General features: G+C 37.2%; 2 protein-coding genes across 7 annotated transcripts in view; one reads left to right on the plus strand and one right to left on the minus strand.

The window, feature by feature from the left end:
- LOC137253197 (uncharacterized) overlaps positions 1–7,711 on the plus strand; it is a 28,111-nt gene extending 20,400 nt beyond the window's left edge. For 5 of the 6 annotated variants that reach the window (XM_067789727.1, XM_067789728.1, XM_067789725.1 and 2 more), the window contains 2 exons: positions 800–1,003; positions 2,054–7,711. In XM_067789727.1, coding sequence (XP_067645828.1) covers positions 800–1,003; positions 2,054–2,774 — 925 coding nt within the window. In that variant the 3' untranslated portion in view covers positions 2,775–7,711. The remainder of the gene's footprint in view (positions 1–799; positions 1,004–2,053) is intronic. The other variant, XM_067789729.1, reaches the window with a different exon arrangement.
- Positions 7,712–9,760: 2,049 nt separating this feature from the next.
- Positions 9,761–23,486, minus strand: LOC137253202 (serine-rich adhesin for platelets). The gene is made up of 4 exons (XM_067789735.1): positions 23,216–23,486; positions 18,520–18,634; positions 14,788–15,316; positions 9,761–12,977 (listed from the first exon to the last, which is right to left on the minus strand). The coding sequence occupies exons 2-4, from the start codon at positions 18,629–18,631 to the stop codon at positions 9,761–9,763; spliced, it is 3,858 nt and encodes a 1,285-aa protein (XP_067645836.1). The 5' UTR covers positions 18,632–18,634; positions 23,216–23,486.
- Positions 23,487–26,926: the final 3,440 nt, after the last annotated feature.

The raw sequence follows: 26,926 nt of genomic DNA on the forward strand, positions 1-26,926 counted from the left end.
TGTTTGCAAGTTCACGCTAGATGCGTCTATGCTGCATTTGAAAGAATGGTCAAATTATCAAGAGTAAATAGTCATATTGAACATACCCCCGGTAGATATTGCTAACAAAGCGTCTGGGCCTAGTCGTTGATCGAGACTATGGATCTCTGATTTGGCGTGCCCTAACATTCTTACCTGAAGGTAACCCAAGTAAGACAAACTATTGTGTGTCGACAACTGTCCCCTGTGCAATATTCAACACAGTCACTCCCTCGAGGTAGATAGCGACGGAGCCCTACGTAGCGGCTAAAGAAACACCGCCGGGCCCTACGAGTGCTCTCTCCAGAGTACCCATAATGGTATACTGGTACGCCGTTGCCTTGATCAATTGAGGACGTACTGCATTTAAAATATGGGTCGAATATCCGTGTTGTACATCCGCGAATTCTCGCTGCGAAGTCTTCATTTGTCCAACATTTTTCGCAAGAGGATCAGAAGCAGTTCTAGGTATTTTGCACTATCTGAGAGACCTAATTCTTGACTGTAAGGAGAATAACCTAAATGTTGACATTTTCATCCTAGTAGTGGGAATCACTAGGTCTCTCTTTTAAAACGCGACACAATTCCCGTCGGACTTTATATTCAACCAGAAGAATTATGGAGCTGATAGAGGTTTATAACTTAACTTTCGATGGATTTTCATTTAGGTTTGCCTAGAGCTAGTAAGCCTAAAAGTTTCATATTTTTGTCAACTTTAATCCAGTTAAATTTACCGTTAGTTCATAGTACTAACTCCAAACTGTATTATTTTATTCAACAGAAGCTCCACAATGTCGGATGCATCATACAGTGGCCGCTGGACGGCACGCTGCGCTTCGATAGCTAGTCGCGCCTCAAGCATTGATTCCCGACGGATACAAGTTGATTTGCACAGTCCTGAAGTTACACCAAAATCAATATTGCGCTCGCCAAAACGTTATAGCTCCGGACCATCTGCGACTCCGTCGGTGGAAAAAGAGTTTAGGTAAGGCTGGTTCGATATTATTATTTTTTTATTCTTAAGATTTTGCAACATTATAGGTATTAAGTTATGAGTCACAATTCGGTTAGATTAGAACAGCCGGTGGATGCATACATATCCCCCTCTCACAAAGCTATTGAAGAAAGGATCCGCTGCCTCTATTACCGCATGACTCCTTCTGGCTTCACCCGACCAACCACCTCCTCTTCCACAGCCAGCACCCTTGGTAATCTGGTAAAAGTGCATTCCCGTGCACACATTTAGCGAATTCTGGTGGCCAGCTGGGGAGAAAGGGTGCAGTTGTGCGGTCATGCGGTCGTGGATTCGCGGCGCTCTCTATACCTCAAACGATGAACTATTGTCTACTACCTCTATAAAATCATATTTTTGATAAGATTAAGCTTCGTAATTCAATCTCCTCAATGACTAGTGACCCGCTCCTAAGCGCATGCTGCCCGCTGTCCTTCGATCACTCAACTATTTCCTTTCCGATTCTGCTCGCTGCTGTTAGAACCATTGACCGTCCCTTTTCATACCACTCAGAGGGTTACAGAATATGATACTTCCCGTTGGTAGCGATACGCTTTAATATCGCCACTGTTCTGATGACTAACTGTAGTCATTCCGACCCTCTCCACTACTTAGATGCTTGCATGATTACACCCACCAGCTTATCTCAACGACTTCGTCTGTCACATAATGAGGAACACTAAGCAGCCAGGAAATGATTTTATTCCTTCCAAGCAGAGTCAAAAAATTGAGAGAAGCGCATGAGGTTGAATGGGTTAAAGATGAATAGGATTAAGTATGATATCTTTGAGATCTAAGAGCTCTCTTGTGATCTCAACTTACATATCGAAACCCCACCTCGAAAACGTGGAGAGGGAAGATTATGACATTTACACTCAACATATGAAAATCGTCTCTTAGGCACAGCGGAAATATTTTTCAAAGCCCCAGACCTACAAAAAAACATTTTAAAAACTCACTCCCTCATATTATTTAAATACCATATATCAGTGGAAAGTAACAAATAGCCTTCACTCATTTCAGGAGTCAATTAAGCGTTTGCTCAGAGCCACCAGCGGCTTTACACCAGCTTTCCGGTCAATCAAGCTTAGAACCATGCTTCCCCGAAGAAAGCGTCGATATGCCTGATGAAAAACAAAGAACGAACATTAATGGATTACCTTCAACGCCGGAATCACTCAGCGTTGCCATACAAACCACCTCTCTAACATCAGTACACCAACTAGAGGATATACCTCCACCACTACCCAAAAAATTAAACAGCATACTAAAGAAAGCACGTCCCGATACTCTATCACTTACTTCCAGTAACAACACAAAATCTGCCATAGAGAATGAACTCAAGCAATCACTTTGTCGTAGCAACTCTTCGCGTACTTACTATAGACCTAAACCGAAACTGCCCAAAGAAACGGATGATAGCATATTTTATATACGCTCCGCAAGTAAACGTCCCAGCACGGAAAGTAATGATCTCTACGACTCAGTTCAAGTGATAAATGAAAGACGTACCACGCTTCTGAGAACAGAGAGCGAAGCGGCGCTTAATCATGAAAATAAAACAAGCAGATCATCGCTATTGACGGAAATACCGGAACGTGCTCAAAATAATGCATCCATAGATGTGGAAGAGAAAGAGTCGGAGGATCAAACAGTTGCTATTGCTGCGAAGGGAAATAATGTTGCTCTAGAAATTGAGCCAGATGTAAGCAAACCACCGATGACGCATCGCAGTGTAGAATGAAATGTACAGTAGAGTTCATAAAATTAGCATCGGTAAAGTACTAAATTACGTTTGTATATGTTGTAGTTTTCCCTAAGAAATAGAAATTTTATACAAAACGGAAGCAAGTATACAAAATCAAGGCGTGTAGTGAGTACTAGTTAAGTATCTCTATGTTTTCTAAAGTTTTTGCGTTAGATAAGCAAAGCGAAGAGAGTTAGTGATTTGTAATTTAAAGAGTTTCAAGGAAATAACTTAAGTACGACAAATATCTAAAGTATGTAGCTTTAAGTACCAATCTTGTTAAACTGTATCCTGATTAATCTTTGAAAAGTTCTAAAATCAACTCATAGGGATTGACCAAAAGAATCGAGATATCAAATGACTTAACTAAGTTCAATGCAGTTGGAAAAGCCGAACCTAAATCACTATCATCATTGCATAAAATGTCGAGTTTTGAAGACTACATGGCGTTCTTTTGAATAACTTAAGGTTAATTTCAGATCCTGATCAGTTCTCTGCGCCATTTCGAGATTGACTTGCTTTTATTTATTTAGATAAGCTAGTTAGGTTTATCACTGGTAACAATCGATAAACAAGAACACATCGGTTCATTTTTATTTTCAAACGTTTTCTCATTATCGCTATGATCGTTTTGTGCGGTTTATTGCCTAAGGTTTTAAAAACTGAAATAGTTTTCGGGAATGGTAAATCGCTCGTCCGCTCTGTTAGAATTAACATAATAGGGTAAATTCACGATTAGGTACAAATGGTCTTGCATCATTGCATAGCAAATTTCCAAAATGCAACAACAAAATACACACATATTCAACGACCACAAACCTTGCAGAATGCAATTGTACAAAGCATTATGTTACAATTTCTTGTTACTTCTCAAAATTTTGAACAGAAACATTACATCACGTCCCGATTGCATATTTTTGGGGTCACGCAGGGACTATTTCCAGGAACATTTTTAAATCATTGCTGAACTGTTCGGCGATAATTTTGTGATAGCTGCGATCATTTGGATAGTTTTAGGTTTCAATTCGAGGTAATGTTGGGAAGCTATTAGGCTACATTTCGCGATTATTTTCGTGATCATTTCGGAATAGTTTTGGGACTATTTTGGAATCATTTCGCAGGGTTCGGTGAAATTGTTTATGAGTACTAGGAGTTATGGGTTTGTTATTATTATCTGAGTGATATCGGCATCTTTGTGCTTTGTTATCGACATGTCATGGCCTGTTATCGAAAATAACTGTACCAGAAGAGTTATTATTATTATATTGGTGACCTATCAACGTAACATTGGTTTATTATCAATAAATATCGCTTAAGTATAAAAAATATCGATTTGCTGTCGAAAAATATTGATTTGTTATCGACAAATATTCCTTTTCTATCGAAAAGTTATAAATTTGCTATCGATAAGTTTAAGATAATAACCGGAATTTTTTTAAGTAAATCGATATTTTTTCGATAGCAAAATGATAATTTTTCGATGAAAATCAATATTCCTTCGATTCGAATCGATAAATTTTCGATGGTAAAGCGATATAAAAAACAATATTTTTTCGATAACAAATCGATAACTATTCATTTACTTTCCTTGACCCCCACCCCTTAGTTTCCTTTTCTTTCCTTTTCCTTCTATGTTATTCATTGAAAGTAAAACCGCAAGTTAACACATGAACTTATTCCGATATTCGCGGTAACCAGTTGTTCGAAATAGTCTCTTAAGCAATCCCTAAATAATATCAAACTGATGATATTATTACAAATTCCAATACATTTTATATTATTTATTTGTACAACGTCTGAATTTGGACAGCTCAACAGTTTTAACTAATATATTAAAGAAACGCACTACTTTTGTAATAAATGTTCTTTCACGAAAGTCACTAATGGCCTATACTTTTTTTAAGTAGATGTCGTTTTAGTAGTTGAATTAAAATGAGTGCACTTCGAGAAAAAGCACTAGATCTTAGTTATGCAAGAATAATATGACTCCTTTTTTATGACGTCACAAAATCAAAATAGGAAAACAGTATGTACTGTAAAAATTGTTTGTGATTTTATCACAGTTATTTGTTATTTATGTTATAAATTATAATACAAATGACCGTTCTATGATAAAAAGTCAATCGGACCGGTCTTAGTGGTTCGACTAGCAAGAGATAGACAGCATTGCACACCTGCTACACACAGATGAGGTTGATCTTCTCAATCAATATTTAGGTAAAAAATACCTTCAAATTTTAAAAATATGGGCAAAGTGAAAGAATACATTTAGGTGATTAAATTTTTAATTTCCCTACATATCAATACAATTTGATTACTCTTTCTAACTAAATAATGAGTTATCATACAATTGAACAAAAGAAATAATCAAATATGAATACTTTTGATGATCAAAAACTGAATATAGTTTTTCAATCACATTTTGGAATCACATTTTTTAATCAAATGTGTTTACCCTAGGAATGACTCAATTATATGGTTGGCTCATCTCAACAGCTGATTTTAATTTTTTCATCACTGGTATGGGGATTTTCAAAAGGAGATGGCAAACGCCAAATGTAACCAATACATTGACAATTATTTACTGCCGTGGTGGTAAATTTTTTATAAAAAAAAATATCTTAAAATCACTTTAAGTTATTTTTTTTAGCAAATGCATCTAATTTAGCGCATTATTTTCCCACAACACACAAGAACTGCAAAGTTGTATGTTTTCTCTCCATTCCATTCGCCTAAACGCAGGTTTTGACAATCTGAACAAAGGTATGTTATTGCTGTAGAGATAAAACAACCATATAGTTCAACCATGATTTTAGGGGATCAAACATTTATAATCATTTTTCGTTCATCTTTATGAATCTTTTCTGACTATCTTTGTTGACTGAATAACGAATTTTATACTTCTTAAAATTTTATTTTTCATTGAAAATCTTATTTTTTCACATACACACACATTTTTTCAATCATGAAGTTCAGTAAAAATATATTGAAATTGTATTGTTTATACAAAAGATATTCCTCAGGACAAGAAATAATGTAAATACTGCTCGTAACCGAAGATGTCCCCAACCATTTCTCTACCTTCGGCTTCCCAGAAAATTCATACGGTTGGTCAATACAAAGGTTGTGAACTACATATTTGAACCCCAGTAAGTTAAACTCTCTTGACATACCTGAATACAGCTTCAACATCACGTACCGTATCATATTTTAAGATGTTGGCGATCATAGCTGATGTTGGATGTTGTAGTTGCAGTTGTATATCGGTCAAGTTTGTTTGCGAATTACCTTTGGTTCAAATAGCTCACTTCCGCATGCTTTCTTCCCGTAATGAAATACGATTATCATGTAGTATCTTATTTTGTATGACATATGAAGAATAAATGCATGATAATCGTGTTCAAAAATGGTTCAAAAATCTCAACCAAGACAATTCAAATATTTTCACGAATAATATTAGAAAATGACTGTGAAAAGTAGTAAAGTATTACTCTAAAACAATTAGAGTTCAATTTTACAAAGCTATCAATTATGAATAGAAAGCGTTTCGAAATATGAATCATAAATGATAATTCAAGAATAACCACATTTATGGTAAATTTTGCTCCCGACGATACGTTAATTTTCGAATAGTAAATACTTTTAAATTTGAGCGTTTTTAATGATCTTGAGTTATGATATTAAAATTTTTTTTTAACTAAATTTTCAAAAAATTCTGGCCGTGCTATTACTCATTGGAACAAAATTTAAAAAACGGGCCACATAAAACAAAATACTTAATAACCTTGTTTGATAGAGCTTCAAATATAAGTATTTTCCCCAGATTTTGTTTAAAAAATGCATGCTTTGCAAAACAATATGATTTTTTAGTGGAGTTTTCATATCTTGTATTAGTCATAACTTCTGAACAGATAAAGATATTTTAACCGCAAGCTTTAAAATTTTAGCTAGAGTTAAGATTTCTAGTACTTAGCAGCTTTATCTGCGAATTTGCGAAAAACCCAAGGTAACAATTTTGGTTATTTGAGGAGAAGTTGTTTTAGGTGGTCCGCTTTTAAAATTGTGTCCCTATTATATATACGGAAGCCTTCAAATAGCTCCAGCTAACGTCAATTTTAATATTTTTCAGTAATAATTATTCGGGTATAAAATGAGGTATATTCTTGAACTTTTTAGTGCAATTATTACTGAAAATTGCTAAGATTTCCGTGCGGTTTTTTAATTAGTTGGCTTAGCCTTATGTTCGCTGTCGGATCTGCCATATTTTAGCGATCTGTGTTATCACATACTATTACTGGCATATCTTAATATTTTTTACTATGTTTTGAAATTTTAAATAACATAAATTTATGGATTTAACGCATGGTCTTAAATTTATAGAGAATATTAAGCAATACCAAAAATACGTATACCATCAGAAAAGCTGTCAAAAACAAATATTGATAAATTTGAAAATCAAATCAACTTCAAAATTATTTTCTCCAATCGATATATTAATTAATACTTCTTATTCTTTTTAAAATTTGTAATACGATAAACTGAGATTTACATATATAAAAACTTGTGTAAATTAACTCTCAATGTTAACGCAAAATCAAAAAATAACTAGCATTTCTGAAGCACAATGTTTAACGGTGTTTCTTGTTCATGTGTGTGTCGTTGCCTGAGTAAATAAGCAAACAAATTAAATTTATTAGAATATTTACGAAGAAAAGAAAAATGTATACTAACTAATAATGAAAATTAACCAAAATCAAAACAAACCACAAGCAATGTACTTATGATAAACTACTTTGTATTCATTATAGAAATCAAAAACAAAATTTATATTTTATGTATGTAACTAATATAAACAAAAAACACTTACAATAATATGTTTAAATATCTATAAATAAATATATGTACTGTGAATGTGTATTTTATAAATGTTTACATTAAAAAAAAAAAAATTTATTTGTGTAAAAAAATTATAAGTTAATGGAATAAAAAAATGACAAAGCAGATGAAGATTAAATGATAGTATGGAGTTTATATTAATCCTTGTTTTACTCTTTACCTGAAGAAGACGCGAAATCATCGAAACGCGTAGGAGGGAAACGGAAAACTTAACTTTGCCCCAATTTATTGGCAAAGCAAGTTATATTCTTGGAGCAGCTTGACACTGACATCAATTGTGAGCACCAAGGGAGTTGAAGTTTTCCTTCAGCAGTCCCTCCCAACTAAGTTGAGGTGAGAGTAATAGTTTCTAAACCGGATGTTTTCCTTGTATCAGCCTAACATGATCCACCCAGCGCAGCTTTTGAGCTTTTATTTCTTGCCCTAAGTTTATGTTCGCATAAAGCTTTTACATCATTGTATCCCTTAGGTTGACAATGCGGACATGACCACCTCCGAAGAATTTTCTATTGTATGCGTTTCTGCTCTCGACACCACCTATTGTCCCGGACCATACATCAGGACATGTATCATGAGAGATTTATAGAGGCCGATTTTTATTCGTCGAAAAAAGTCTTTACTTTTCAATTGCATACTCAGTGAATAGTAGCACAGGGTGGCCAGAATTAAGCCGATTTTATTGTGGTTTTGGTCCGAACATTTCAAACCACCTATTCACGGTATCCATGCAGTTCTGTAGCATGATCGGGAATACCTCGCTCACGAGAATTTCCAGATTTTCGGCATAAAATACCACTTGGCGAGGTCTTGGATTAGTTCATTTATCACCGCAGCCTACCAAAGGAGAGACCGAACACCACCCCACCCTCCCCCGCTATCTTATTAACAATATTACGCTATATTTTTCAATTGCTTCCTCTATGTCCAGAATTGCAGCCACTGTATATTGTGTGCTGCCAGTGTATACCCTCATCTTGTTTAACACTTCATGTAGCGCAATCTCTACTGAGCAGGGATTGAGAAAGGCACTGGCTATTAAAAGCCTTGCAGTACTCGTATTCAATTAACTGCGCTTGTGGATGCCCAAATGCAATAGTTTTAAAACAAAGAAAAAAATATTTTTTTGAAGAGTAAACCTGGAAAAATCGATCCAGACCTGGAGATTTTCTTACATGGAGAAATGGTTTTGATTATCCACGCAATCCTGTTTAGCACCGTAAACCCTTCTTCACGTTTGTGTCCACAATTAGCTCCACTGTCTCTGTGGCATTACCAGTTCATCTCTTACATCTTTTTGCTACACCAGATAGACAAGAGGTCCACAGTCGAGTGTGAATTCATTCTAAGTTATAGAGGTACCTCAACAAAGTAGGGAGATCTTAATATTCTGAGAACGTTTTCCCACAGAACATTCTTTAGATGACTAAATAGTTAGTTCTTTAGATGGTATCAGAAAATAATGCTAACATCTCCAACAGAGAAAGTGTATGTGACTATTTCATGCTGAGAGCTATTCAAAGAGTTCTGGTAATACTGGTGGTAGAAATGAGTCTATTAAACTACAACAGCATAGTACAGAGAGCTCACAATTCCGTTGAGGGTCACGCCGGAAAACATGCCTTAGAGTCTTTCTCTGTTTAGTTTGATAGTCGTAGCCTACGCTGGCCATCAGGCCAACAATGTTGAAGGAAAGTGCTTGGTCTGCTTCGTACTAGCAGTCCACTTATCTAAAGAAACGATTATAGATCTCTGAGTTCTAAATATGATCGGTTGAAAGAGCATTGGCTATAGGGCTAAGTTCCTCCGGATGAATCCGTACATAAATAATAAATCAATGAACTTGGAAAAAGATGTGTTAAAGCTCGACACAGGAATCCTTTTCTTACAAGAGCTTAAAATATGGCGACTTCCTAAGGGGTTGACGATGCGGTAGTGGAATTTTATCGATTACGTTATTAGGAAATCCTGATAGCAGTCAAAGTATTGAGCCCAGCAGAGCACTACGAAAGTTAAGAGGTACTTACCGTTACAAAATTATTCATAAGCGCAAAAGAAAAAAGGACATATCATTTCTTTAAATATTTTCTCTACTTTATCACATATTTATTATAGCATCCAGCGCAACGATCACGCATTTTAACGGGACTCGGCGGTACTAAGGGCGAACGACTAAGAGCAACCGAACTTAGTTCGGTCACAATTGGCACCCTGTCGTCATGGCAACCATCGCAAACTGAGTGACGTTTATAACGTCTTTGCGGTGTGCTGCGATATGAAATGGATTGAGGATCGAGTAAGGGAGTGGATGAACGTAGCGCCATCATGGTTGCACTCCGACCCAATTTGAGGTAGGCAGTTTGTGGCGGTAATAGTTGTAATAAATCTTCAAGAGAAGTGGCAGCATAAATAATATTATTTTCATTGGCGTCAGGAGGATACAATGTCATCTTATTTTGCGTAGGTTCTTCGAAATCGGTAGAAGGCGACTCCGTCGAAATATTTTCTACTTCGGTGGAGGAGTTAAATGTAGGTGGCTCCGTTGAAACATCATCAGCCTCAGTTTGTGTATTTTCTTCTTCATTGCTTGTTTGGTAGATGTTCGTATTATCAGTTGTTTCAGCATATCGTTCGTTTAGTCGATTGCGCGTTGCGTCTTCGCTAGACACTTCCGTGGACTCGATTTTTAAGAGAAGCGTTGCTTTAGTTGTTACGTGCTGTGTTCGAAGCTGTTCATGTAATAGTTGTGTTGGCTCAGTTTCGTTAAATTCATCTGTTTCTGTTGTTGAGAGCAACGTTTCATCAGTTGTTTTATGGCGTGTTTTGAAATTATCGACGTATCGATTCGACGCTGCGATTTCGTTATAATCGTCTGTTTCGGTTGTTGACTGAATCATTTCCTGAATTGTTTCGTAGGCTTCCTTGAACTCTACATTTAAGCGGTTGGGTACTTCAACTTCATTATAATCTTCTGTTTCGGGTGTTGAAGCAATCATGCCTATAACTATGCTGTTGGAAGACTTTGAGGATTTTGATGGCGAACTGTTAAGTGAGTTGGAAACTTGAGAGTTTTTGTGAGCTTTCGATTTGGGCCCTGTTTTGGTGACAGTGTTTGCTGCTTTGTTTTGTGGACTTTGTTGGCTATTATTTTTTGCATTTTTACTTTGATTGGCTCTTACAAGTCTCTTTGAAGCTCTTGACAGATTTTCGTCAATATTGTGGATATGATTTTGATGTTCATATTCCCAACCCTCTTCGTTTTTCTGATGATAATTACTTGACGACTTAGTCTCATATTCTTCTGTCGATTCTGTGCTGTAGATGGCTTTTTTACTGATATGATAAGCATTGGTCTGACTTAAATCTGAATCATTGCTCACCTCACTTGATGCGTTAGTACTGTCGTCTTGCTCAAGCTCGGTAGTTCCTGGATGACTTTGCAATTCCAGGCTAGGAAGAGCTTCTTTACTAGAAATAGGTTCGAAGCGATTACTTATATTTGTATATTTAACTTCGTCATTTTCTCCAGAAGAGCTTTTCCAATTGCTGGAAGTACTTTTTCCTTTTTCGGAGTTTTTTCTTGCTTGGTTCTTTTGAAAATTTCCTCTTTTGTATTGTGCATGTGGTGTCGTTCTAAATATATTTTCTGAAGCTTTTGACCGGCTGCTCGATTGGTCTCTACCTCCAGAGCCAGAATACCTCCAGCTACTGGGTTTGCTATCCTCAACCACATTATTCAAATTTACATTCTTATAGGAGCTTGGGCTGAAACGTTCCTTAGTTGCAAAATTTCGGTTTGTAGGACTCTGGTTTTCAGAGCTATTTCGGTTAAAGTTTGGTGTATCTGTTTTACTCCGACCAACGGCTGCGGTAGATTTCACTGTTTGATTTTCTCTAGGTGCTGGCTTGTTGGTCTTATCAACTGGCTGCTCAATCTTTCCTTCAGCTCCTTTTATTACTCGAGAGTTTGACTTTGAAGATGTAGCTTCAGCTATATTTCCACTTTTCATAGTTTCGCCACACCTCTTGCTTTCCTGCTTTTCCTCGTTGGTGGCCTTGTTCACTTTTTGGTTTCTTTTACCAATTTCTCCAAACACCACCTCCTCACCTCCTTCTGTCGTAGTGCTCCCACCGGTTTTCGTACGTTCCACAGCTTGTTCCACAACTTCTAATAGCGAATGTGGGGTTGATCTACCCGATTTTGACACTACACTATTCAAATGCGGTATCGAATACGACTCAGCTGCCAATTTAATGGGTGATAAAGCACGCGATAATGAAAACCCATTTGCTACCATCTCTGATATGCTTGCAGCTTTCTCCACCCTTATACTAGCCTCACGCTCTAACATTGTTATAGTCGGTGATTGCGCCAACTGCTTTTCGGATTTTTTAGCCATTTCTATTTTATTTTGTATGAGTGCTTTGGTTCTCTCGGGTGAATTTGTTTGCGTGGGAATAAATCGTGTTTTGTTCGCTTGCGCTAAGTTCGGTCTTCTAGCAAATACTCTTCTATTGATAGGCGAACCTGTACGCGTTTGACCAAATATTCTCGAACGTGCATTTATTGTTTGACCTCTTAGTGGTGCAAAAGCTTTTGTCGGCTTAATTTTAGACTGACTTATCACATTATTTAGCGGTGAAGTGGCCAAGTACGTGCTAGTTTCTAGCCCACGTCCCATATGCACCGGTATAGAACTCAAACTTGCATGCTCTCTATTTCTTTTCCAATTCACAATATGTGTTAGTGGTGGCACGTCGGTTTGTAGCACCATAGGTGGTGTAGGTGTAAGTGTAGGCGACGCGTAGCGCACACGATGTGGATTGTAATCAAATTGTCTAACGGGTGTAGGTAAAACTGTTAACGAACGTGCAGCTGATCTTCGATCGCTCAAAAGTGCTGCCAGTTCCCGCTGCATATGCTTGGCGTTCATGGCAAGTACGCTATGATTTGGTAAACGTGGACGTCGCCTTCTTAGTAGCGGGCTATTGGAACTTGTCGAATAAGGCGAACTGCTGCGACTATTGTAGTACACATCACTAAAGTTGCTGTCATTCTCAAGAAGTGAGTTTTTGATTGTACGTTTCATTATATTTCCTACTCGTTGTGTTGCTTCTTTTTCTTCTATTGGTAAGATATAATTTGCCGGATGTATAGACTGTATTTGTGGTGCAGCTGGCCCAAAATGTCGAAATTTCCCTCCACCTTTAAATGCGTTTAGCCTACGTGTTCTCGACAAATTATCGGCATGCTTTTCCCACTCGGTAGTGCTGGGACGCTTCTCCGCAGCCAGCAAAGTGATCAAACTAAAGAGAGTATTTTGAAAAAACAGAAGAGGAAGAACACGAAAATATTTAAAACAAATTTAAGCCCACGTTCACATTGTGCTCAAAAGTGCAAGTGTGGCATTCTTCGACATTACTACGTACTTTTTACAGGGTTTGTTGCAGTTTTGCTAAACTTTGCGTGGCTCATTTTTTGTTGCTCGAACATAGTTATGTGGTTTACGTAAAACATAGGGATTTATGTTGGTATCAGAAAGGAAACCATTGAAACAGAGTAAAGTTAAAAGACAAGTATTTACATTTGAAATTGAATTGGAGAATTGGACGTTTGAAACACTTTATTATTTATATGTATTTAATAATTTTAAAAGAGTTTAGTACAGAAATTAGATCAGCATTAGACTACGTTATTTACGTACAAAAATTATGCAGGTATGAACTTTCCAATATAGATCACAAAGTACGGATTTTTAAAATTTTGTTTCCGATGATTGCTATGCTACGTTTACATTGTTCCAAATGCATAAATTTTGGTAAAACATTAATTGATTCAGCGAAATGCGATTGACAGCAATGTAAACCCTTTTCAAAATATTAATTTAAAAGTACGCATTTGGTACCAATGTAAATGTAGCGGTATTAATGTAAATATAAGTATGTGATAATTAATTCGAATGCCTATTGTGAAACTATTTACAAAACATACTTAACTTATTAAACTAATTTGCTAAACTACACAATAGATAAACAATTTACAGTTAATAAACCAAAAAATTTAAGTTAAGACTAAAATTTAAATTAAGGTTAAAGCAGCGAGATGACAGAACAAAAAAAAGATGGTTTTCTCAAGTAAAGGTTTACTTGTCCGATAAAACATTTTTGTTGAACAAAATTGTTGCCTATAGGAAAGTTTAATTTTAATGTTTACATGATGTGTGATTCTGCAATTTTTAGAGGAACAACGTTATTTGTGAGTGTGACTTCTCGAGGGCAATTTTCCCCCTATGTTATACTTAAAACAAAAATCAAGAACAATCTCGAAATAGTCCTGAAATGATTCCGATTCTATCTTTTTAAAAGTTCCGAAATGGTAAATAACAACGCAGAAATAATCTAAAAATAGTCTCAAAATGATCTGAGAACCATCGAGAAGTGATTCCGCAAATAATCAAAAAATGTTGCGTAGGTAAGCCCAAAATATATAAAAATTAAAACGAAATAATGGCGATGAAAATTTTGAAACGAGTCCCTAAATTATGCCACCCGAGCATAAACCCAAAGATAATACGAAAATAGTACCAAATTTATCACAGAAAAGTTCCAAACTGTTTCGTAAGTGTTCCCAAAAGAATCGAGTAATGACTTGGAAATAGCCATGCAGTGATTCCAAACAAATACCGCAATAATCCTAAAATAGTCCCGAAATAATAACGAAAACAATCCAAAAATTTCTGTCCGAAAAGGATCCCAAAAAACACGAAATTATTCCAGAAAGGGCCCTGAAATGCTCCCGAAATTATTTTTAAAATAATTGTGAAATTATCTCATCGGTTTCTGAACTACATATATTTCAAGTTTCAAGCTTGTAGCTTAAATTTCAATAACAAAATTCGTAAATAACGCTACACAGAGTCAAGCTAAATAAAACCGTTTGAAAAAAGGTATTTTTTCTTCAAGACAAAACAAAAACTTAATCAACTTAAAGACAAACAACTTGAGTACCTAGTAGTAAGTAAATAAATAAAAACTGTAGCGCAACAACAACAACATAAGGCGAATAAAAATAAAACACTTAACTCTAATGTACACAAATTAACAAACGCCTACTCACTCCACGGCCGGTTCAGCGGTGGCAGTTGATCCAATCATCACATGTTCCACTCCTTCAATACCCGCTGTCACTGCCATTGCTGACGGCTCTGCCGCTAACGCTGCCAAGTCTTTTACATTCGTTTGCGCTATCTGTCTCACATCCGTTGTTAGCTTTTCCAAATCGGCAATTGTTGCATTCGCCGAGGGTGGTGTCTCCTCAAGCGATTGCACCATTGCATGCTCGATTTCTGGTGCGGTTGCTGATATTTTCAAACTATCCAAATTAGGTGGTGGTGTAGGTAACCGAGCGCCTGCTTCTAAAGCTTTCGTATCTAAATGATTTGTTGATGTCTCAGTTGTTTGTTCCAAAGTCGTAGCGTCTGCACCACCTCCCAAATGCCAACGTTCCAAGAGTTCGTTTTTCACTGTGTCTAATTCGTTTGTTTTCTCGGTAAATGCATTACTCAGATCGTGTGCGATGCCTGTGACAGCTGTGCTGACTGAATCTTTGGTGCTTTCAAGTGTTTTGCCAACAGTGTCGGCTACCTCTGGAGGGAAAAAGAGAGGGTAAAATATTAAATAACGGTTAATGTACATATGAGTTTTTTAGTAGCATATAATTTATTATTACTCGAGTTTGAGTGTGGGAGAGAATGTTTTTATAATAATTATTATTGGTATTTTGTTTTAATTTATCATTTTATTTTGTAAGGAAAAGAAACGTTTCGCTTAGTTTCCCCTCCCCCCTTCTGTAATCAATTTAACAAGTGGTATAATCAGAGTTTGAATTCCGACACCATCATTGCCACTGCCAGCGTAACTGTCGGATTGCGTGTAAACAAGTAAGTGACAGTTGAAGAGCCCGTTTGCCTGCTTTAAGCTACTCCTGCTCCCCTTTTTGTTGTACTTCATCATATTATTGGCCTTTTTAACGGCATAACGACGTATTTGTTTGACCATTTGACGAGGAGTGCACCGAGAGCCAGTCACGCGAGCACCAAATTCCGTATTTACATTTATTTCAAATGAGTAGAAGGTATGCTCGAGGTAGCGTGTTTGTGGGGTTGTTGGACGAAATTGATTTTTTAATCATTTAAATTTATACAAATATTTAAACATACACGTGGTGAAAGTAATTTATTAGACTCGCCTGAAAAAAATTCACAAGACCGCCCCCAAAATTGGCACATATGTTGAGAGGGTCTCGAAATTATAACATGGTTCCTATACCGCCGACTTCTAAAATTAATCTGTCTTTATTTTTGTATTGAGGAGTACTTCCTTCAAATGTATTTGTGAGTTCTCAAATCGTTTTCACAGCTTTGTCTGCTAAACGTAAAAAAAAAACGTGCTAAAATATGTTCCTTGTAGTTTCACTAATTTCATCACTAAACATGATTAAATGCACACCGCTGGTACTATGGGCAGGAGCATAAATCTTCCGGAGAACATTTTTTACTAATACTCCTAGGCCATTCTGCTATCCATGATTCCGAGCCATACTTCAGGACCTTTGTCGTGATAGACTTATAAAGTGTGGTGCTTGTTCGTTGAGAGAGCAATTAACTTTTCGATTACGTACACAGTCGTTCCCGAGATGGTCGGGCTAATACATTAATGGTGCTTGTTACCAGAACGTACATGATATATACCCGGCAAAGGACCATCAACATCGATAACACTCCCCAAAGCCTTCAGGGAGTGTCTTCATCGTTAATACAACAACATTGCCTACACAGTCCAAGGTAGAACCTTGATTTCTCGGCTGGCATTATTCTTGGTGTTGATTCTGTGCCCACATATATGAACACCTTTTTGGCCTCTTTTTGCATTATATCAATGTGCTCTTTTAGTTGATTTTACCACTGCGGTTGAGATCTGCTGCTAAAACTATCTTCTTTAGCATCAGGCTAAAAAAATCGCACGAAAGAGAGTCGAACTGCTTAAAGCCTCGCTTGGTGCCGAATGGAACGGAGGGTCCTTCCCAGTGCTTACGGAGCTGGTTGTATGGCTTACTGTTATTTGACAAAGCCTGGTGAGCTTTGCCAAGAACACAAATTCAGGTATAGCAAGGAACTCATTTTCAGCTCTCAAAAGCTAATTTAAGGTCGGTTAAAAGATGGCACTTGTAGACTTTCTTATCGAAACTTTTTACAGGAATTGGCGCATGGTTAAAAACTGGTTGATAGCAGATTTATCTGGTTTGAAGCTGCATTGACAAGATCCATATAATTCGTTGACTTAGGGCTTTAGCTAGATAGCTTTAGCACTTAAATTCGAACCTGAAGGTATGAGCTCGTCCGACCGTAATTTGCATGTGCTAGAATAGCTTAGCGCCTTTTCAGGAAGTCTTGTTAATTTTACAACCGCACATTGCTATCTCCACTTCGTCAGAGTCGAGTTGCGAAACATATATACCATTGTCAAGGATTGGGCTATCATGCTCGTAATATTCGTCGCCATATGACAATGAGGAGAAGTGCTCCATTCATTTAATCGCATTCTGGACGTCGTTAGACAGGTTGCCGTCATCATTCTTCGAAAAATTTGCCACGATCTTAAAACCTTCTGTCATCCGCCTTATTTTGTAGTCCCATTTTCGATGATTTTCTAATCAGCCATCACCTGAAGTTCTTCGCTCTCACACCATTTTGCACAAACTTTCTTTTTGCTAAGTAGTGCGCTCGCATGCACCATCCATTGCTCCATATGCAACGTCCTTTTTTCCGCACCAGCGCGATTTTCCCTATCGTACGAGCTATCTTTCTGAGCTCGCTGGTGTTCGCAGTGATGGTTATAAATAAATAAATAATTGTAAGGCGCGATAACCTCCGAAGAGATCTAAGGACGAGCTTCTCTTCCAATGTGCGTCGTGCTCCTCTTGCTTTTCCCTACAAATTGACCGGACGGGACCTACATGTTTTATACCGACTCCGAACGGCATCTGCAAGGCAGATGAGTTTTCACTGACACTTCACATGAGTTTTCATGGCAGAAATACATCCGGAGCGCTTGCCGAACACTACCGAGGGGCGACCCCGCTTAGAAAAATTTTCTTCTAATTGAAAAACCTTATTTCTAAAATTTTGATGTTGCTTTGCCCGGGGTGTGAACCCAGGGCATACGGTGTGGTAGGCGGAGCACGCTACCATCACACCACGGTGGCCACCAAGGTGTGAGAGTTGAGTGGATTAAGCATCAGCTATATGTTTAATAGGTAGCTTTAGTGTGAGAACTTTCTTCGCCACACAGAGGCATGTTTCTATTTGCCACAAGGTTCGAATATCCAGGCCTCTGATGTTATGATTGCCTTCGATCACTACAAAGGAGAGATCCAAAATTCGTGTTTCTTCTTATGCCTAGTCTTGGTCCTACAGATGACAACATTTAGAGCCAGGCTATATTAGCTTTTCCCACAAGAGTGCCGACATTTCAGGTACAATCCGTGTTCAGGATTTGGATTTTAGTTGCCCTTATTGCAAGACAAAGTAAAATCGCGCCAAGTTAAGCTCCTTCACTCAGCACTTTTATCATGCATTTAAATAGTTTTTCTTTCATTTCTACAAAAAACACTCACTTTAAAAAATTAGAATTCGTTCATAACAATATTTAAATTTATTTTTTTTTCTTCTTTTTTTCCTGTTTTTCCTCCGTTCGAACGGTCATTTCTTTACAATATTTTATAGTCGATGTATTAATCTATTTTATTTCTAAGCGATTTGTTTGGACATAAATTTCACAACAAAATTACCTCCCACTGCATTTTCAGCGCCCTTTGCTGCATCTGAGGCAACATGTGTCGCCGCCTTTAATATTTCACTGCCAGCCGTTGCAACCATTGGGGTACTGCTGGCGCAACCCATTTTCTATTATTATTTTAAAAAAATTTATGCTTCATCCAAAATAAGCGCTTATTTAAAAATTATAAATTTTTTGTTCATAATAATCACAGTGGTTTTTTTACAATGGCGATTTCCTTAAATTTATTTTTGTATTAATGATATAAAACAAAGAAAGGTAAGTTTGTGATATTTAATGCCGTCGTTTTTTTTTGCTATGTAACGTTTTACGTTGATTTCCTCAGGTGGTTACGAAATCGACTAAAATGCGCATTCGTAACACAAAAGGATTTAAGTGGTCATTCCTGCTCGCTAGCTACACAATACCCAATGGAGAAAGTTGTTGTATTGGATAGTGGAAGGGGTGTTGATATTTGGATGGCGAAGTAAAAGAAAAGAGCTAGTTGGCCTACTGATTGGCTTTTTTAGTTGTATTTACTTTTAACACAATATCAGCTTCATATACACATATGTTCATACCTGCTTAGATGCGGGTCGTGGTTTTACGCTCCAAAACAAAATCGCAGCACGCATGTCAGGCGCGTACCCAAGGGGACTGTTAAAAGGGTTCAATATCTTCTAGAATATTTAGGAGTGGAATTAAGTCCAGTAGGGGAATTCAGTAATTTTTATAACTACTTTCGATGTGTATTCCCTATTTTTAAGGCTAAAGCAAGTAGTGGAATTCACCAACTCTTTTAACGATATTTGGAATCGCTATATTAACGAATCGATAACTATCACGATTTAAATATTTAGTAAGAATTTTCCATCAATATTCGTCAACTTATGATCAGCCATTGTGGCTAAAAAATATAAGAATAATTATGTGTTGTTAATGACATTATTTGTAAAATGATTTAAAAGGAATATAACTCCCATCTCAATAATGTTGTTAAAAGTATGTTGGTGAAAAGCACAATCGGTATCGTAAACGCGAGATGGCAACACTAAAATTATCTTCTATTATAAGCGACAATACCTGACACAAGTGCCGTCATCCAGTGAGTTTTACAGCTCCGGCTCACGCTCAATTCTCACGGGAATGCTCTGGATCATTGAGAGACTTTTTCATTTAACTCATACGGCAAAAGGCTAAGCAGCGACATCTATTTTTGAAAAAGTAGGTTTATTAAAGGCAGCGTTGCCAAACTAAAGACAAGTAATTAAAAAACTATCTGGCTCACAAATTGAACCAGACTTCTATCTGGATTTATCTGGCTCAAATCGTTGTTGTTGCATTTACATGCAAAATTATTTATCTGGCTCAGGCTCTTTGCCACCGGATGATAACAAATGTGAACGATTATCGATACAAAATTATTACAAAATCGTAAGAGTTATCGATAGTTAATACAGCGATTGCGTATTACGCGCTGTTCTGGTATTCGGTAACTTTTTTAACGACATTCGCCATTAGGATGTAACGTTATTTCTCGATTCGTTCGATTTCGACTTTTGATAACAATTTTTTTGTAATTAATCGTTAGTGAAAGATCAGCGATTATATCCAAATTTTGAAAGAATATTATTTTTATTTAACGAGATTAGGAAGGAAGAAAAATTGCATCACAGATTTTTCTTCCTTTTGAACTTAATAAAATTGTTACCACGTTAGCAATGTCGAGACTCGATTACGACAAGTGAAAAGTCGTAATTTAAAATTGCGCCAAGTAACATCGTTGAAATGTAGTGAGTCCGCCTACTGATCTTGAAAGAAACTATTCCGCACTCTTCTGTGCTGGAATTCTGTAACTTTTTTTACGACACTCGCCATCGGTATAAAACTAATCGATAAATATAACGATGTCGATGTACAAACACAATAATTTATCAATATTCGTTAATTTATGATCATCTTTGTTTTTTAAATAAAAGGAGAATATTTAAATTTGTTTAACGGCATTATCTCTGAAGTAAATTTCTTCCATTTTAGCTCAATAAAATTTTCATCACTTTAGCAATGTCGAAATTGGGTTAGTGAATAGCGCAGTCGTTATCACAACTAAAAATTCTTTATTCTATCATGATCTCAACTGAGGTTGGGTTGAACTAGGTTTCTCAACTGAGGTAGTGTATTAATATTTTTCCAGGTAGATAAAAGCTAGACGAGATTTTTCTATTCCAGCTAATTAAGCTTACCTGGCCACTTCATCGTGTCCCAAGCGAAGATTGCTTACATTGGTGATACAGAGGATGGGATGATATCTAATGCTCTGAGGAGTATTCAACATTTACTGTCACAGTGAAACAATCTTCTTACTATCGAGGGGGATTTACGAATGCCTAAAACAATGCCAAACTACCACACGGATCTTCGATAGGTATGGCCAAATCAAGTTTTCAATATTGCGAGATCCTTGCAACCCAGTTAGGACACAATTATGTATATTGTGTACGTTCTTGTTTTGACTTAGCTAGCCAGCTCGCTCGGGCTCCTGCCCAAACTTTTGCTAACCTGTATAGTTTTAAAATTTTTCAAGAATTTACTCCCTGCTTCCACTCCTTCTCGCTCCCTTTCCCCATCGCCCTCCCTACTCGAACTTCGTCCCGTTCTTCATTAAACATACAACCTTACAGTGACTATAAGACTCCGTCCCCTCCTGAGATATTTTCTTAGATCTGCCTCTGAAGGATGTCCCTAAGCTCTTATAAGCTGTGTTTTGTTGTAATTACGTTTGTTTGTTGTTGCATGTGAACTTAATTTACATGCGTCGAATTTCCCATACTTAGGGAGAGAATTTGCGCCTCTTGATGAGGTCATATAAGCTTTGTATATTAACACGTTTTTTAAACCAATGTAAGTATTAAATATTTATTTTTTTTTTTTTTTATTTTATTTACAACCATTTGAAGCCAAACCTTGGAAGGACTTTAACGGTGGCTGACATACCCGGCACTGTTGTACCGACAAAAATTGGCTTGACTACATTTGAAAAGCGGGTCTCCCTCACCTCGCTCTCACTTTCTTCCAATAGTTTTTTGCATTATCGTCCATTTCTCCTTAATATTTTTGTCCTTTTGAAGATCCCTTAAAAAAACAAATGTAAGGCGTGAAAACCTCGAAGAGATTTTAGCCCGAGCTTCTTTTCCAAATTGCGTAGTGCTCCTTTTAACTTTTCCTGCAAATTTTGCGAGACAAAGCCTACTTGTTTTAGCCGACTATGAACGACATCTGCAAGGCAGATGAGTTCTCACTGAGAGCTTGTCATGGCAGAAATACACTCGGAGTGCTTGCTAAACACTGCCGAGGGGCGACCCCGTTTGGAAAAGTTTCTAAAATTTTAATGTTGCTTTTCACGGGGCGTGAACTCAGGATCTTTGATGTGGTAGACGGAGCACGCTACTATTCCTACAGGGTATCTGCATACATACTTATTTATAATTTGAGCTGCTCCAAGTTTTGGCTACCCACTTTCACTTTGTTTCTTGCTGATAGTCCAACGAGAAGTTAGGTATATATGTACATTTCTTCATCCTTACCACTTTCTTTTGGCTTAACTTTGCTTTGGGTTTCCCGTTTATTACAAATAACTATAGAAAGTCTTAAACTAAGTATTCGCAACAGTTAATTTCGTTCCTTTTGTTCGTCTAACAACAAGTTCTTCTCCATATTCTTCTTGTAGCGATAAAGACGCTCCGGTATGTTCCGGTAAAAAGCACCATTAATCATCGTCTCAGAAACGAGGCTCGCCAGAACCTCGCCTGCTAAATATGTGTATGAAACAATTAGTTTTGTAACATGATTCACTTCGAGCTGGCGGGGTTTGGCAATTGGGTGAAGCTGTGAAGTTAAGAAGCTTTGTATTGCACTTAACAACCCCTTGAATTCCTATAAAAAGGTGTGAAATATCGCTGCTTTTGATACACACTTAACGAGCAGTAAAATTTCATTGCCCAAAAATAGTTTTTGGTACAAAGTAGGGAGCACTAAGTAAGATCGAGGCCTCCTCCACCTGTTATGTGTATTTAACTGACACTGTTTATTCAGCATTTCCCGTGGCAGTTCTTCCAGAGTGCTTCTTTTAGGCTCGGCGCTACATCGGGAATTCGAGGGACTTTAGGATACAACGGATACAATGGCATCTTCATGCTCAAGAAATTTTAGGTCAGACCCAATATTTTTGGGTGTCTGACACTCTGTAGTGAAATGCCAATAACGTGGATGCTCAAGTTTTCCGACATTTGCCCCATCCACGTCGGGAACAAGGTCGTTCAGGATTTGGTCGGTTATATGAGGCGAAAACACTGGAAAGACAATTTTCCTTCAACCCTTCTGGTTTTCTCATCGCGGCCCGCAAGTGCAGCTCACAGTTCATAGTCATAAGGAACTTCAATTTTAGACGTCTCTTATGACAAGAGCGGATTGCAGCGGGTATATTCTTAACCTCTTAGCCACACAAACACATGAAAAGCCGGATAGTTTTCAAAAGACTAGCCTTGTATATCCACTTGTAGTATTGCTTCACATTCTGCGTTAAAGGCTTTAATATGTCAAATGTAACAAATATGCTCCTCTTGGTAAAATCTATTGCAGAAACATTTTCAAGTTTCTTAATTCAACGCATTTATTTAACGCTTGCGTCACATCCAAGGTCAGTTACTCACCTACTTGGTACGGTAAAGAAGAAAGCATGAAGCACTAGGGTGGGGAAAGCTAATTGAAAACCCTCAATGCAAGTCATTATATTTTGTACACTTGCACATCACATGAAATACACATAATAAAAGCGCATATTTGTTAAATAAGTCATTTATAAGAAAAAAACATAAGGATTTCCCAACACTTATCTATGGTAATTTTTGCAATCCATGTTCTCTTCACTAAAATATATGACATTCAATACGCCACGACACGTCAAAGCCTTTTGGTAGTTAATTTTTTATTACGTCCGTTTTCTGTTATGCCAGCGAACGCAAAGGCGTATGAAAGAAAACAAACTACAAACTGTGCCATTTAAAACAAGCAGACCTCATAGGCGTTAAACTCTATAACAATATTTTGTCCAATTACTCATTACCTTTGCAAACGCTATTTTTGGGGGCGTTTGTTTTCAGTAATTTTAGGTAACCGTAAAAAGGAGCGACATAATAACTGTGGTAGGCTTTTTCAGGTGCAAGTTGAATGGCCATGTTCAAGGTAAACTCCAAATAACAGCATTTAATGGCAATGACATTGATAGTCATGAAAACTGCGGTCGCCAGATTAACATTTTTTGGATAAGAATGCAACTTATGATTGCATGATTTACGTAGAACATAGTCACATTCACTTTCGATACATAAACATGTGCATTAGGCTGTGTAATTTTTGAGTGCCTTTCTTTGCTTTGTGCTATGTGATATATAGCGATAAAGACGAAGAATGTGGGCATCACTAGGCTGTTAGTAAATAATCACGCAACAATAAAAACATTAAAGCAAACAACACTTATTTAGAATGCGACGAAGAGCCATCTCACACACACAGATGTAGTCATCAGCCGAAGTAGTTACTCACACATACACACGAACATGGCTATAAACTACAAATATACATGTACTTATATAGCTGGTAACTAACCAAGCATGAGCTACAACTGTTTGCGAAATTACTAGACTTTAGGAAAACGGGTGAACGAGGAAACCGAGAGTATAAAAGCAGTAGCAGTAGCAAAGTAGTCATTCCTTAGTCCTTCCATAACCTTGGCACCATCGGTGTACACGTGTATCGCCTCGTCTGCCAATTGAACAACCTTGCGCTAACAATCCGCCTATATTGTTGCTCTAAGAGCCCCTTCGAAGCGCAGGTTAGGGTGATCTGTTAGCCCAATATTTGATAACGCTATACTACTAACGGCGTATGGTGTGTGCTCAAGCTGTCCCGATACATTGATTCTCGTTGCAGCTGCTAACGCTATGTTCTTCGACACCAGGTCTACAGGAGGGATGTTCAGAATGGCATACAGTGCCCTCTCTAATTTTTGATACGAGTTATTTTTTGTATTGCTGTCCACCAAACAAGGACGCATAGTATACAATAAAATGCCTTTGAGGACTTTTAAACTCTCTCGTACACGTTAAGCTTAAATGACAACTAACTATGTAAACTGATATCTAAATATTTTGTGAACGGCTCATTACATTTCAAGACACCCGGTCCGCGCAGGACATGATTTTTGATTTCGATGAAATTTTAATATGTTGTTCTTTGGCCAAAATAATGAAAGACTTGTTTTTTTTTTTTTTGCCTCAAAAAAATGTTTTTTTCGGATTTATCGGCAATTGAATTCCATAAAAGCAATCGGTATTTTATTCACCTATTTTTTCAACTGTCAATAACTTTGTCAAAAATTAACCGATTCTCATGAAAAAAAGTTTAATATTCAAAAATTCATATTTCGAAAACAACGAGCTCTGGCTAATGGATATTTACCCAAGTTGAAATATAAACTACTCACTCGATATAGAAAGAGTTTAAACAAAAAACAATAACCGTTTTTTTGAAATATTAATTTTTGAAAAAAAAAAAGTCATAAATTTTTTCTAAATACTAAAAAAAAAATTTTTTTTAACTATATGCAATTGTTTATAAATTTAATGACGAACATTTCAAAGAAAAAATCCTGAGAATCGGTTAGTTTTTGACAAAGTTATTGACAGTTGAAAAAATAGGTGAATAAAATACCGATTGCATTTTATGGCATTCAATTGCCGATAAATCCGAAAAAAAACAATTTTTGAGACAAAAAAAAAAACACGTGTTTCATTATTTTGACCAAAGAACGAAATATTAAAATTTCATCGAAATCAAAAATCATGTCCTGCGCGGACCGGGTGTCTTGAAATGGAATGAGCCGAAAGGATCTCCTGAAGGGTCATAATCATATTCCGGACCTTATACATCTCAGTAAGCAAGACAATATCCATCTTCTCTGCATTGGCGGTCAACCCGACAATTGATGCCTACATATTTATATCCGGTAGCGCCCGATCTATCAAAGAGCTAAGTGGTGGAAAGCATCGATCGTCCAGTTAATATAACTACGAAGTCATCTGTAAGATAGATAGCCCTCGTCACATCGCCTGAGCAGTTGGTTGACAACCAGCTTCCAAAGCAGAAGTGGTAATTCCTCGCTCTGCGGCGTGCCCCTGTCCACTGATTTCGTTACCTCATACAGCCCCCTTGCGAAATTATTCCCTAAATTTGGCATCCAGCAGTTCCTTTAGTGTAAATTTGTGTAAATCCATGATCACTCGTTCTTTTTTCGAAAATTTAGAAACTATTTTTTTTAATTAGAAAAAAGGGTTTCTAAGCAGAGTCGCGTTCGGCAGGGATTTGGCAATCACTCCGAGTATATTTCTGCCATGAAAAGCTTCTCAGTGAAAACTCATCTGCCTTGCAGGTGCCGTTCTGATTCGGTATAAAATATGTAGGTCCCGTCCCTCCAATTTGTAGGAAAAATTAATAGAAACACGATGCAAATTTGAAGAGATAATGTTGAAACCCACGGCATACAAAGGAAGTGATATTTAGTAGAAAACAAAAAAATCAAAATATAAAAATTGTTTAATTTTAAAATTATGATGCAAATAGTTCCTTAGAAGTTCAACTTCAATGATCAATTTCAATGAATTAGTTCAGAAACTACCCAAGTCTGGCTCGCAGTGCATAAAAAGTTATAGCCCAATTCCAACTGGTCCTGTGATTTTGAATGGTGTCTGGTCAATCTTCCGGAGATAAAAATTTTAAAAATTTGTAATAAATGTTGAGTTTCACCCCTCACGTTGGATTAACTATAAGTTAATAAGATTACTTTCCGTTCGGCAAGTGGGTATTTTATACATAAAATATCTATGTTAAAAGAAATGCAAATAAAAACCTAAAAACGACACACTCTAGTGTGAAAGTGAGCATTTTAAACACTTTTGAGCGTGCATATGCCTCTTTGGTTAGGCTAGGTTAAGCGGTCGTGCATGGGTATTGCCCACACTTCCACTCGGAGACATTTTTGTCCATTGTTAGTGCCCTCAGTAAGTGCAGCGTGGCGGCACATTCGTTTAATCCCATTACCTCCTAGTGGTCCTCAACAAACCACTTGCTTTCCCTGATGAAACCAAGAAGAAGCGAGACGTCCACCTTCCTAATCTCTGCCAGGCTGCCGAAGAACCGTGAGCCCAGAAATCTGAGCCTTCTTCTTTGAAGCGTTGGTCATCGGCAGAGAAAGTGGTAGATCGACTCCTCCTCCTCCTCATCCTGACAGCTTCTGCAGAGGGAGCTTGTTTGTATTCGGTACCGTCGGAGCATTGGTGCGATAGCACAATGGCCTGTGATGACAC

This window comes from Eurosta solidaginis, chromosome 5 (assembly GCF_040869045.1).
Source record: "Eurosta solidaginis isolate ZX-2024a chromosome 5, ASM4086904v1, whole genome shotgun sequence".
Taxonomy (NCBI): domain Eukaryota; kingdom Metazoa; phylum Arthropoda; class Insecta; order Diptera; family Tephritidae; genus Eurosta; species Eurosta solidaginis.

Coding starts and splice junctions, on each gene's coding strand:
- LOC137253202 (XM_067789735.1), bottom strand. CDS start 18,631: ATGGGTTGCGCCAGCAGTACCCCAATGGTTGCAACGGCTGGCAGTGAA. Junction 15,317..18,519: donor CGCTGAAAATGCAGTGGGAG/GTAATTTTGTTG, acceptor TTTTCCCTCCAG/AGGTAGCCGACACTGTTGGC. Junction 12,978..14,787: donor ACCGCTGAACCGGCCGTGGA/GTGAGTAGGCGT, acceptor TACTCTCTTTAG/TTTGATCACTTTGCTGGCTG.